Here is a 13,139-nt window from a genome sequence, read left to right on the forward strand (position 1 = left end):
GCACACTGAGAACGTTTTCCAGAGAATCGCACCCTTGGAATTTTTGGGAGAGAATGAGTGCTGTTGAGATGAAGAATTAAATCTTAATAAGACGATGCCTATTTGCTCAGAGCAGTGGTGAAGATTGGAATGCAGAGAGGTGGACACCTCCATGATAAACTTGAGGTTAGGGTTGGAATCGGGAATGATAGACAATAAGGGTTTTAAAAGAAGGAAGACAAGGGTTGAATAAAGTCAGGTGCATGAAAGATGAGGAAGTACCACAGGAATAGCAAGAGAGATCAGAGAGTGATTTGATGATTATGACCACATTGTCACTCTGGAGGTTTGGGTGAGCCAGGTTGTGGGCATAATTTTTATAGGGAAGCTATCCATAATCCATATTTTTATCAATCCCAGAATGTTACTGACATAATCAACAATAAGGCTGATGGATTGCATGTGTCTTGTTCAGAGAAAACAGACATTCTGGGTGGAAATGCTGTGAGCTGCAGTGCTTGTTGATCCAGAACAGAATGCAACAAGACAGTGGTGGGTGAGTTGAGTTAGATAGGAGAGTGGTTCAAAGATTTGCCCCCAGTGGCTGTGCTGAGCGAGAAGATTGGTGAGAGAAGAAGTTGCGACATTTAAGGTTGCTGCTTGTAAAGAAGCAACAGCAAGTGCTTCTCAGTTCCCTTTGGAGGAGGGGCCTATGAAGGAAATGAACAAAGACTGGACTAATTGGAAGGATATTTAAGTCTGAGGTAGCAGCAGGATTTAGTGATGAGTTGGTATAGAGATTGAATGAGGCAAAATCCCCACTGGAGCTGAAACTTAATGTGGCATGATGGATAACAGAGAAGGGTGGAGACAAGAGAGAAAAACCCAAGAAAGAGTTTTAAAAAGAGAAGATAAAAGTAATTATAAGGCACAGAAAAGATTGACCTAACACGTCCATGCAGCAGGAGAATGTCTTCCCTCCCATGGGTCCAATTCTGGAGTGGAAACCGAAATGCACACGCAGATGGAGACAGAGGGAATTTGGGTTACATGAAGATACATGACATAGACTAAAACAACATCTCCACATCGTAACCCAAAGATTTCTTATTCAAGATGCCGTGTATATGTTGTGTTGCCCTATTATGTATTTTCTTTTATTCCCTTTTCTTCTCATGTACTTAATGATCTGTTGAGCTGCTCGCAGAAAAATACACGTGATAATAAACAAATCCAATCCAATTGGATGGATCAGAAGTCGCTGAACTCACTTTACTCAGTTTTAATGTGTCAATAACATGATACAATATCTAATCAATTCAGGTCCCAGGCGAAAACTTTACTGGATCAATAATTCCACTAAATACTAAAGCACTAGTTAATTAAGATTCACAATAATGTAGCAGAGCTCTTTTCATCTCTTCAGCAACTTGTGTCATTGTGGTACCCTCAATAACGACGCTTAGAGTGTAAACGGTAAAGAAGGCTTTAACAAACTAAGAACTAGACTGGTGCCGAGACGTGTGCTAACAGCTACGCTGCCCACAAGGCGGCCCCTTATATACGGCTCCCAGATGGGCGGAGCCAGAGGGGGAGTTCCCCAGGGTTCCAAGCCCGGTCTTAAAGGGGACTTCACCTTACATGATAACAAGGGTACAGTGTTACAGTAACCGTTCATCACAGTCATGTAAATATTGTAATGCTGCAACTGTTTCAAGAAGTTGCCATATTTACCTGACAGCAAAGGGGGAAAAGTCTACAAACAAGTTAGAATCAGAAATCAAACCATATTGCATTTTCAAAATACAAACGAGAAAGGAGAAAAGCAGCAGGAGCACGGCAATGTCAGAGAAATTATTGTAACAACATGCCTTGAATGGAATAGTTTCTTGATGTAAGCACAAAGGATTCACTCCGGCTCATTATAGCAGCAACATTCTCCATTATTATACAATACTGAGGCATTGCCACATGGATATTCGTGTTTTTGAGTCAACTGCTTTGCGGCTGGACTTGGAAGATTAATGAGGAAATTTGAAATTCAGATTATTTTGTCAAATTTTCTCAAGTGACTGCTGGTAAAACAAGAGAAATCACAAAAGAATCTTACCTCTGGATTGCAAACCAGAACCACAGACCTCAGCCGCTCCAATCGTTCCCTGCCTGACATAACCAGGTGCCAAAATACAGTGATGCCATTTGTGTATCTTCCACCTAAAGTGAAGTGAAACAAGGGTAGGGATAATTCCTTTCATACCAACACAGAATTTATTCTTCAGATCTCTACAATTTAATATGGTTTTCCTGTAAAGGAACTCTGGCTCATATGCTGAAGAAAAAATGCTCTGCAACTGAGGAAATAAATATTTGCTTCATGCAGAGGCACTGATGAGGACAAACAATTGCAGACTGAGACTTATTTCCTGTAAAGTTATGGATTCAGTTCTGAATAATCTTCAATATTATCTATACAACGACAACATAGTAGTCAGAAGTTGACACATTTTTTTTTTTAACGTCTTTTTATTGGCATTTCTCATATTTATAAACAGTCGTATATATCACATTTTTCTCGCCCGCATTAATTTCCTTTATTATACAGAGGTTTATTTTGTCCTTCGTTTAACTGACCCTACCTTTCATTGCCCTCTGGATCGGTCTATGGTCCCTCACCCTCCTCCCCCACCCCCCTCCCCCGGCTTTGGTTGTGCTTTTTTTTTATTTTCCAGAGTGGAATCATCTCTCGTGGTTACCCCGCCTTCCTTCTGCCTCCACCCCACCCCCCCACCCCCCCACCCCTCCCCACCACCCCCCCCGCCCCCCACCCCACCCCACCCACCACCCCCCCCGCCCCCCCCCACCACCACCCCCCTACCCCACCCACCACCCCCCCACCCCCGCCCCACCCCCCCCGCCCCACCCCACCCCACCCCCTAGTCTGCAGCTGTGGGTGGTGCTGCCGATCACCAGCCGAGCAAGATTATCATAGATCATCATAGAATTTACAGTGCAGAAGGAGGCCATTCGGCCCATCGCGTCTGCACCGGCTCTTGGAAAGAGCACCCTACCCAAGGTCAACACCTCCACCCTATCCCCATAATCCAGTAACCCCACCCAACACTAAGGGCAATTTTGGACACTAAGGGCAATTTATCATGGCCAATCCATCTAACCTGCACATCTTTGGACTGTGGGAGGAAACCGGAGCATACATGGGGAGGATGTGCAGACTCCGCACAGACAGTGACCCAAGCCGGAATCGAACCTGGGACCCTGGAGCTGTGAAGCAATTGTGCTATCCAGAATGCTACCGTGCTGCCGCCGTGCGATTAGGGAAGCGAAAGCAAGGGCGTTGGCCCTCTTCCCCATGTGTAACTCTGGCTGCTCCGATACCCCGAAGATTGCCACTATTGGGCATGGCTTCACCCTCACCCCCACAACCTTGGACATTGCCTCGGAGAAGGCTGTCCAGAACCCAGCAAGCTTGGGGCAAGCCCAAAACATGTGGGTGTGGTTGGCCGGGCCCCTCTGGCACCGCTCATATTTGTCCTCCACCTCCGGGAAGAACCTGCTCATTTGGGTTCTGTTCAGGTGCGCTCTGTACACCACTTTGAGCTGCAATAGGCTTAGCCTTGCGCAGGAGGAGGTGGAGTTCACCCTGCTCAGTGCTTCGCTCCAGAGTCCCCATCCTACCTCTGTCCCCAGTTTGTCCTCCCATTTTTGTCTGATCTCGTCCAGAGGAGTCCGGGCTCTGTCCAGTAGCTGTCCGTATATTTTCCCACACAACAACCCCCCCCCCCCCCCCCCCCCCCCCCCCCTCCCCCCACCCTCTACGTTTTGGAAAAAGGCCTTGGGGATGAAGCTCAGAATGGATCTAAACAGGAAGAGGAACCTTGGCAGTACGTTCATCTTGATCGTCTGCACTCTCCCCGCCAGGGAGAGTGGGAGTGAGCCCCACCTTTGAAGGTCTCTTCTTACTTCCTCCACCAGGCTGGTCAGGTTCCACTTGTGGATCTGTGTCCAGTCTCTGGCTATCTGGATCCCCAGGTAGCGGAATCTGTTCTGGGCTGTTTTGAACGAGAGCCCCTCCAGCTCTCTCCCCCGTTTGGGTTCATTGGGAATGCCTCGCTTTTGCCCAGGTTAAGTTTGTAGCCCGAGAAGGTTCCAAACTCTTTCAGCATTTGCAGTATTGCCTTCAGTCCCTCCTGTGGCTTTGAGACATAGGGGAGCAGGTCATCTGCATAGAGTGAGACTCTGTGCTCTCTGTCTCCTCTCTGGATTCCCTTCCAGTTTTTCATGTCCCGAAGGGCTATCGCCAGGGGTTCGATGGCTAGCGCGAACAAGAGTGGAGACAGCGTGCAGCCCTGTCTTGTTCCTCTCTGCAGCTGGAAGTATTTAGAGCTGGTGGTGTTAGTTCGGACGCTCGCTTTGGGAGCGTTGTACAGGAGCCTCACCCAGGCGGTGAACCCCGCTCCTAGCCCAAACCGTTCCAGTACCTCGAGGAAGGCCTTTTCTGCATCCAGGGAGACAATCACCTCTGGTGTTCTCTCCCCGGGTAGAGGGGTCATTATTACGTTCTGCAGCCACCTGATGTTCGCTGTGAGCTGCCTACACTTGACAAAGCCCGTTTGGTCCTCTGCGACCACCTCTGGTACACAGCCCGCCAGCCTTTAGGCCAGGACCTTTGCGAGTATTTTCGCATCCACGTTCAGCAGTGAAATAGGTCTGCATGATCCGCATTCCGTCAGGTCCTTATCTTTTTGGGTATCAGTGAAATTGTGGCCTGCGCTAGCGTTGGGGGCAGAGTGCCCCTTGCCAGTGAGTCCGCGAACATGTCCCTTGGGTGTGGGGCCAGGACAGTTGCAAATCATTTCTAGAAGTCCGCCGGGAACCCATCGGGTCCCGGTGCCTTCCCCGCCTGCATGGAGCTGATGCTCTCCATGATTTCGCCCAGGTCTATTGGTGCAAGTTGACACATGTTTTGATCAGAAATGTTCAATCTGACTATTCTTCTTGATTTCTTTGAGGGAAAGGCAATCAATTCAATCATCGTACACCTTTGAGTACTTCAAGTTTCAGAAGGGACTTTGGTAAAACTCCACAGAAAAGATTAAGCTTAGAGTTCAGCACACTCCGAACAAAACTTGTAGCTTCTTCTTTAGTTCTCTGCCATGATCTGCAGCATAGGTAGTGCAAGGAGGCAAATCCAGAATCCACCCCAAGCCAAAACAGGGGTCGAACCCTTTGCTGTTGACACTAATCTCTTCCACACCGGCTATCCAGCCAACTGGGCCAACCAATCCCTGCTAAGGAATACGAGTTGCTCTGGCGACATGCATTTATCCACGCAAGTTTGCACAATTCCCAACTTGTCAGGTACTGAAATAGTCCACGTCCACATGCAGCAAGATCTGGACATAATTCAGGCTTTGGCTGTTAACTGGTGAGTAACATTTATGCCACAAAAGTGCCAGTCATTGACCATCTCCAGCAGGAGAGAATCTAACCATTTCCCTTTGATATTCAATGGCATTACCATCACTGAATAATGTACGATCAACATTCTGGGGTTAGCATTGAAGAGAAATGGAACTGGACCAGTTATATAAATACTATGGTCGGGATTCTCCGTTAGCCAACGGCGAAATTGGGAAGCACAATTGGGCGGAGAATCAGTTCCGATGCCAAAATCGCGGCAGGCGCCAATTTGACGCCAATTCTCAATTCTCCATCACCTTGACTGGGGCGTCAATGCGTTCCGGAACACACGTACAGCAGACACAGTATGCGTATCATTCGCGGGCCCGACCCGGTATTCTCCGGGGCCTCCGCGATTCTCCACCTCCGATGGCCGAGTTCCCGACAGCGTGCTTCACTGTGCTATTAAAAATCGTGAAAGCGGCGTGGTGGCCTCTGAGGGAGAGAGGGGGGGGTACGGAACGTGTCCAACATCGCCATAGTTTGCTGATAGATGTGCCACTGGCAAGGGGCTTCTGCCGGAGCCAGAGGGAGTAGTAGGAAGTGGACTGAGGGTCAGGGTGGACGGGCATGGAACACCATTGCCGCATCCTGCAAGGCAGCCATGCACACGGCTAACAGCCCACTTTGAACTTAGAGCCACAGGTTGTATACCCCCTGGGTGCCCTCTGGCCCCAGCCGACTCATCGGCTGTATGGGCATGCTCCAGCACAACCAGTGCCATTTTGTTGGCTGGGATGAATATGTGTGGGGAGTGTAATGTGTATGTGCGGCTGCAGCTTGTCGGCCTCCCGAGTGTCAATCATGGACCCGGCAAATCCCACATCGTTTTTCATTGGAATCGATTCTGTTCCATGTGGCACCAGTGCTAACCCCTTAATAGTACCGGAATCGGTGTGGCACCAGATTTTCTGTCGTGAAAGTCCACAAATTCTGCGATGGTGTCAGCGGAGAATCCCACCCTATGGCTATAAGAGCAGGTAAGAAGCTGGGAATTCTGAGGTGAATAACTCTCCTCCTGACTCAAAGCCTGTCTACCACATACAAGGCAAAATTCAGGAGTGTGATGGAACATTCTCCACATGCCTGCATGAATGCAGGTGCAACACTCAAGAGTCCTGACACCATCCAGAGCAAAGCAGCCTACTCAATTGGAACTCTACCCACCACCTTAGGCATTCATTCCTTCCATCACTGACACAATGGCAGCAGTGTACACCATCTACAAGATGCACTGCAGCAACTTACCAAGGCTTCTTTGACAGCACCATCCAAATTCATGACCTATACCATTTTGAAGGACTAGGGCAGCAAATGCATGGGAACACCACCACCTTCACCTTCCCCTCCAAACCACACACCATCCTGACTTGGAATTATATCGCCGTTCCTTCACTCTGCTTGGTCAAAATCTGGAACTCCTTCCCTAACAGCACAGTGGGTGTATCTATACATGGTCTCTCCATCAAGGAGGTCAGGACTGCCACCAGGGACTGCCAAATCTGCGCGGAGTGCAAACCGCACTTCGGCCAGAGAGAGTGCACCTGATAAAGGCTTCCCGTCCCTTTGAACGCCTCAACATGGACTTCAAAGGCCCCCTCCCCTCCACCGACCGCAACACCTACTTCCTGAACGTGATTGATGAGTACTCCCGGTTCCCATTTGCCATCCCCTGCACCGACATGACCGCCTCCACCGTCATCAAGGCCCTCCATAGCATTTTTGCACTGTTCGGGTTCCCCGCTTACATACACAGTGATAGGGGGTCCTCCTTTATGAGCGACGAACTGCATCAATTCCTGTTCAGCAAGGGCATCGCCTCGAGCAGGACGACCAGTTACAACCTCCGGGGTAACGGACAGGTAGAGAGGGAGAACGGAACGGTCTGGAAGACCGTCCTACTGGCCCTACGGTGCAGGAATCTCCCAGTCTCCCGCTGGCAAGACGTCCTCCCGGATGCCCTCCACTCCATCCGGTCACTACTTTGTACAACCACCAATCAGACACCTCTCGAACGTCTTCTTGTCTTCCCTAGGAAGTCCTCCTCTGGGACCCCGCTCCCGACCTGGCTGGCATAACCCGGACCATCCTGCTCCGAAAACACGTGCGGGTGCACAAGTCGGACCCGTTGGTCGAGAGGATCCATCTGCTCCATGCTAACCCCCAGTACGCCTACGTGGCGTACCCCAACGGCCGACAAGATATGGTCTCCCTACGGGACCTGTCGCCCGCCGGAACTCCACGCACATTCCAGCCCCCAGTCCCACCCTCCCCTCCACTGCAGCACCTTACAGGAGGATTGGTCCTTCTGCCGCCCCTGTCTCGGCCCCCCCACCCACTGACGATCCCCGCAGGCGCCCCCTCCCCAGGTCAGCCGTTTTCCCCACCAGCGCCGCCTTGGGGTGACGAAGCCCCAGCAGCCCTCATTCTGTACCTGAGCTGCTGGGGGAAACATCTAGCTTATTAAAGCCTTCAGTTGGACTACAACCTTGCTTTAGTGGTCATTGATCGTGCATCACTATGCAACCATAGACAAAATGTGTTTATCTTTTTGTACACATGGCTTCCCCGAAATACATGTCAAATAGTACACCACAATTAGGAACAGCAAGAGCTTTGCCCTTCTCAACACGATCTGTCAGATTGAGGCGACAGAGAGGGGTGCGGGGTGCCCTGGTGGGGTCCCCAATTAGGAACAACCATAGGTTCGCCCCAGGAAGAATGGATGGAGCATTTCAGAGCTGGCACCAGTTGGGAATTAAGAGGGTGGGAGATTTATTTGTAGATGGGACTTTTGCGAGCTTGGGAGCATTGAAGGAAAAGTATAAGTTGCCATGGGGAAACTTCTTGAGATATATGCAGGTGAGGGCGTTTACTAGACGGCAGGTGAGGGAATTTCCGTTGCTCCCGACACAGGGGATTCAGGACAGAGTGCTTTCAGGGGTGTGGGACGGAGAGGGCAAGGTGTCAGAGATATACCGAGAGATGAGGGAAGAGGGGGAGGAGTCGGTGGGCGAACTAAAAGGAAAGTGGGAAGAAGAATTAGGGGAGGAGATAGAGGAGGGTATGTGGGCTGATGCCCTAAGCAGGGTAAATTCCTCTTCCTCATGCGCCAGGCTTAGCCTGATTCAATTTAAGGTGCTACATAGAGCACACATAACGGGAGCAAGATTGAGCAGGTTCTTTGGAGTGGAGGACAAATGTGGGAGGTGTGGCGGGAGCCCAGCAAACCACGCACATATGTTTTGGGCGTGCCCGGCACTGGAAGGGTGTTGGAAGGGAGTGACGGGAGTGATTTCGAAAGTGGTGAAGGCCCGGGTCAAACCAGGCTGGGGGTTAGCTCTATTTGGAGTTGCGGATGAGCCGGGAGTGCAGGAGGCGAAAGGGGCCGACGTTGTGGCCTTTGCGTCCCTAGTAGCCCGGCGCAGGATCCTACTCATGTGGAAGGAGGCGAAACCCCCCGGACTGGAGGCCTGGGTAAATGATATGGCGGGGTTCATTAAACTGGAGCAGATAAAGTTTGCCCTGAGAGGATCGGCTCAAGGGTTCACCAGGCGGTGGCAGCCATTTCTCGACTACCTAGGGGAATGTTAGAGGGAAGACAGATGACCAGCAGCAGCAACCCAGGGGGGAGGGGGGGGAGGGGGGAGGGGGGGGAGGGGGGAGGGGGGGGAAGGGGGGGGTGGGGGTGGGGGTGGGGGGGTGGTTTAGTTTAGTTTATGTCAAACGTTTATGGGGTTTAGTTATTTGCGTATTGTTAAAAATTTCTTTACTGTTACGTTTGCTTTGTAAGAGGGAAAAAATTGTTGTTCGGGAAAAAGTTTTCAATAAAATATATTTTTTAAAAAACACGATCTGTCAGGAAATTTGAGCCTGACGACTTGGTATTTGTTCGCAATTTCGCCAGCGGCGCTCAGTGGGTCTCCGGCATTATCCTTTGACAGTGAAGCTGATCTCTTAACAGGTGCACACCCAAGGTTGTGACCTCCATCAGCACCTAGACCAGATTAGGTCCAGGAGGCCATTTCTTCGGCAGATTTCTCATCCTCGCAGGTGGCTTTCCCCGCCGCAGTGGTTGCCAGATTTGGCGATACCATCTCAGGATGTTTGGCGCCATGCTTACGCCCTACTCATGCGACTACAGAGCCCCAGGATAATTGGGACTCTGAGATGAGAGAGACCCTAATGAGACCCTAATCCCTGACCCAGCGATGGACATGCAGGACGCCTCCAAGGGGTAGCCCTCGGGGTTCGCAGCCCAGGGACTTGCAGCCGCAGAGGCATTCATCACGGAAACACCTTTCACCCTCGCGACCTACGCCACAAAATCCAGCACCTTGGGTGCATGATATCCAGCCTGATGCCAAAAAAGTCCAATGCCATCCTTCGCCGGGATCTTTGATGCATTCCTCAAACATTTCAGGAGAGGGGTGGGTGCGGGGGGGGGGTTGTAACCTGCACAGATCCTATTTTGGGCAGCACGGTAGCATTGTGGATAGCACAATTGCTTCACAGCTCCAGGGTCCCAGGTTCGATTTTCGGCTTGGATCACTGTCTGTGAGGAGTCTGCACATCCTCCCCGTGTGTGCGTGGGATTCCTCCGGGAGCTCTGGTTTCCTCCCACAGTCCTCCCACAGTCTAAAGATGTGCAGGTTAGGTGGATTGGCCATGATAAATTGCCCTTAATGTTGGGTGGGGTTACTGGGTTATGGGGATAGGGTGGAGGTGTTGACCTTGGGTAGGGTGCTCTTTCCAAGAGCTGGTGCAGACTCGATGGGCCAAATGGCCACTGTAAATTCGATGATCATTTATGACAATTAGTTATCCTATGAATCTTGGGGAATATGAGCTCCCTAGATAAGGGGGCATGGCAACAGTTCACCTTTTCTATGTAGTAGCCTGGGGACCATCGGGTACCCCAAGGGAGGAGGAGGTGATGGGGTGTGTGTCGGTGACCCCTCCAGGGGCGGTGTCAGAACACTGCAGTACCTCGGACAACCCCCCACCCCGCTCCTGTCCCTGGTGCATCACATGGGCGACAGGGAGACAGGGAGACCAGGGTGGCCACCTGGCACATCCAAATAGCAAGTGGCCCCGTCCAGGCCCGGCCGCCCCAGAAGACAGCTGCCACAGGGGACCCAGGTCTCAGGGCAGGAATTACAGTCCACTCCCGATGTACCATCTGGGGATCCACCTAGGCATAGCATATGGGCCCATAAGGTCAGAAAGTTAGACACCAATTAAGTTGGCACAGGTGCAGGGCACAGCTTAGCAATAGGGACTATGGCACGAATGTGTATATATGTTTCCACATTAAACAGCTGAGCATAACATTGCTACCTGCCTCGGTGCTCTGTCAGAAGGGTGTGAGGGGTGGGCTGATCTGGGGTGGCTGCAGAAGGGGCGTGGTGGGGGGGTAGGCAATGGCCGGACGTTGGGGTGGGCTTGACCCAGGGAACGCAGTTCAGCCAGCACTCACCGCTCCGGTAACCACTCGCATGCAGGGATCATCCAGGTGGACGGTGGTAAGTGCGACCATGAGCAGGAGTCAGATATTGTCATATGATGCATAGCACCAGAGCTCATCGCAGAGTGGGTTGTCATCATCCTCCATTCCATGGACCATACCCGCTGTTACTGCCAACCCAGGGCCTGCATCCTGTAGTGAAGCAGATATGTATCAGGGAGAGAATTGCAGCTGGGGGTGGTCATTGGGAGGGGAAGGGGGAGTGATCTGGTGGTGGGATGCGGTATCCGTGCCTCTGGCCATTCCCCACCCAGTTGGTGAACCTGGAGGTGGCGTCAGCGTGCCCCTGCGCACTGACCTTGGCGCGCACGTTTTGCAGACTCCCGTGCATGTCCGGGCCCCACAGTCTGCCTATCTTCACCCTCCCCTGTATCCTCCTTGTCAGATGAGTACAGGCGTTCATCCTCCTCCTCCAGCATGTCGCCCCTCTGCTGCGCGATGTTGTGGAGGATGCAGCAGGCCACCACGGTGTGGGCGACCCACCTAGCACTTGAACAGGAGGGCCTCTACAGAGCAGTCCACGCACCTGGACCGCACCTTCAGGATGCCAAAGCACCGCTCGATCACGCTCTTGGTCATGGGATGGGCGTCGTTGTAACGGGTCTCCACGCCGGTCTGTGGCCCTCAGATAGGTGTCATCAGCCACGACCGCAGTGGATAACCCCTGTGGCCCAGGAGCCAGCCACTCAGGCCCGGGGAGAGGGTGGAGGGGGGGCCTCGAAAAGGCCAGGAACCGTCGATCCCATCAATTACCTCTGGACCCAGGGCATATCGGCAATTGCGGTGAAACCTACTGCCCGGGCATCCTAATGGACACAATCCACATTGAAATGTAAGTATTGTGCCAACTGGGCATATAGGATCTCCGTGACAGCACAGACGCACTTGTGCACCAAACTCGGTGAAATCCTGGACAGGCCCTCACTCAGCGCCTGGAAGAAGCCCGTGGAGTAAAGGTTCAGATTGACCATCACATTGGCGGCCACCAGGAGTGGGTGTCCTCCCCCACAGTGCCAGGTGCGCCATGTCGCACGGTCCACCTGCTCAGCCAGAGTCTTTGACGGTATGCCCGATCCAGCAGGCCCTCGAATGACAGGCATTGCCGGTACACATAAGGTTTCATATGGCACCTCCTTTGCACCTCCTTCTCCTCGGCCTGTTGGTGGCTGGCTCTCTATTCCTCACTGGCTGCCTCCTGTTTCTCAACGGCAGGCTCCGCTGCTGCAGCTTCCTCCTCATCGAGCAGCTCCAGCTCCTACAGCCACAGTGCATCCCCCAGGGCCGCGGCGGCTAGGAGGAGGGCCACCATTGCTGCTTGAATTCCAACATCCATTGTCTGCAGGGGGTGAAAAGCCAACATATTTGCTGCCAGGGATAACATAGGCTGGTGCTGCTCTTCCCAGCGGTACGTTCCGCAGCCTCCATCCGGCGCTGCCCTGTCGGGACTGATGTGGCCGTTGTCTTTGGGCGGGGTAGTATGGTGGAGGCTGCGGTGCGGGGGTGGAGGGTAGAGGCTGGGGTGCTGTGAACCAGGGGCCAAGGTGTGTGAACAGTGGGGTGCGCAGCAAGATAGCTGCCTTGCAGACTGCGGCAATGGTGGTCCGTGCTTGGATAAATCCTGGTCCCACGGTCCGTCCGCCCCCCCCCCCCCGTCCTTGGCAGCATGCACCCCCACCCCAGCCAGTAAATGGGTAATTTTAAGCTGTTTCTCATATGAGGTTAATCCTGTGTTGGCAATAAAGTGTATTTTAATATACCATATCCCTATTTTTTTATGGACTCATTCCTGGAGTGAGGTATCCTTTCCTCACAGTTTTACAACCTAAATAAAATATTCGAGTTTCTGTCGGGTATCCTAGCAACTGTTCGGGTCCGGTCCAGACCAGACCCTGAAGGATTTTACTGTCAGTGAAGAATTTTTGAAGTGTAGTCACTGTTCTATGATGCAAAAGCCAATTTATGCACAGCACATTCCACAAACAGCGATGTGATAATAACCAGATAATCTGATTTAGCGATGCTGTTGGAGGGATGAATACTAACCAGAAATATTGTCAAGCAATCTTCTACATTCAATCAAGAGAACAGATGGGCCATTTGTTATCATCTCATCAATATGAGGACCCCCTCCAATAGTGCAGTGCGCCTCAGTACT

General features: G+C 51.8%; 1 protein-coding gene across 2 annotated transcripts in view; it reads right to left on the reverse strand.

The window, feature by feature from the left end:
* The window catches only part of thsd7ba (thrombospondin, type I, domain containing 7Ba), a 1,603,431-nt gene that overhangs the window by 714,747 nt on the left and 875,545 nt on the right, over positions 1-13,139 (reverse strand). For both annotated transcript variants that reach the window (XM_072472193.1, XM_072472199.1), the window contains exon 12: positions 2,090-2,193. In XM_072472193.1, coding sequence (XP_072328294.1) covers positions 2,090-2,193 — 104 coding nt within the window. The remainder of the gene's footprint in view (positions 1-2,089; positions 2,194-13,139) is intronic.

The sequence above is a fragment of the Scyliorhinus torazame genome, chromosome 2, assembly GCF_047496885.1.
Source record: "Scyliorhinus torazame isolate Kashiwa2021f chromosome 2, sScyTor2.1, whole genome shotgun sequence".
NCBI classification, from domain to species: Eukaryota; Metazoa; Chordata; class Chondrichthyes; order Carcharhiniformes; family Scyliorhinidae; genus Scyliorhinus; species Scyliorhinus torazame.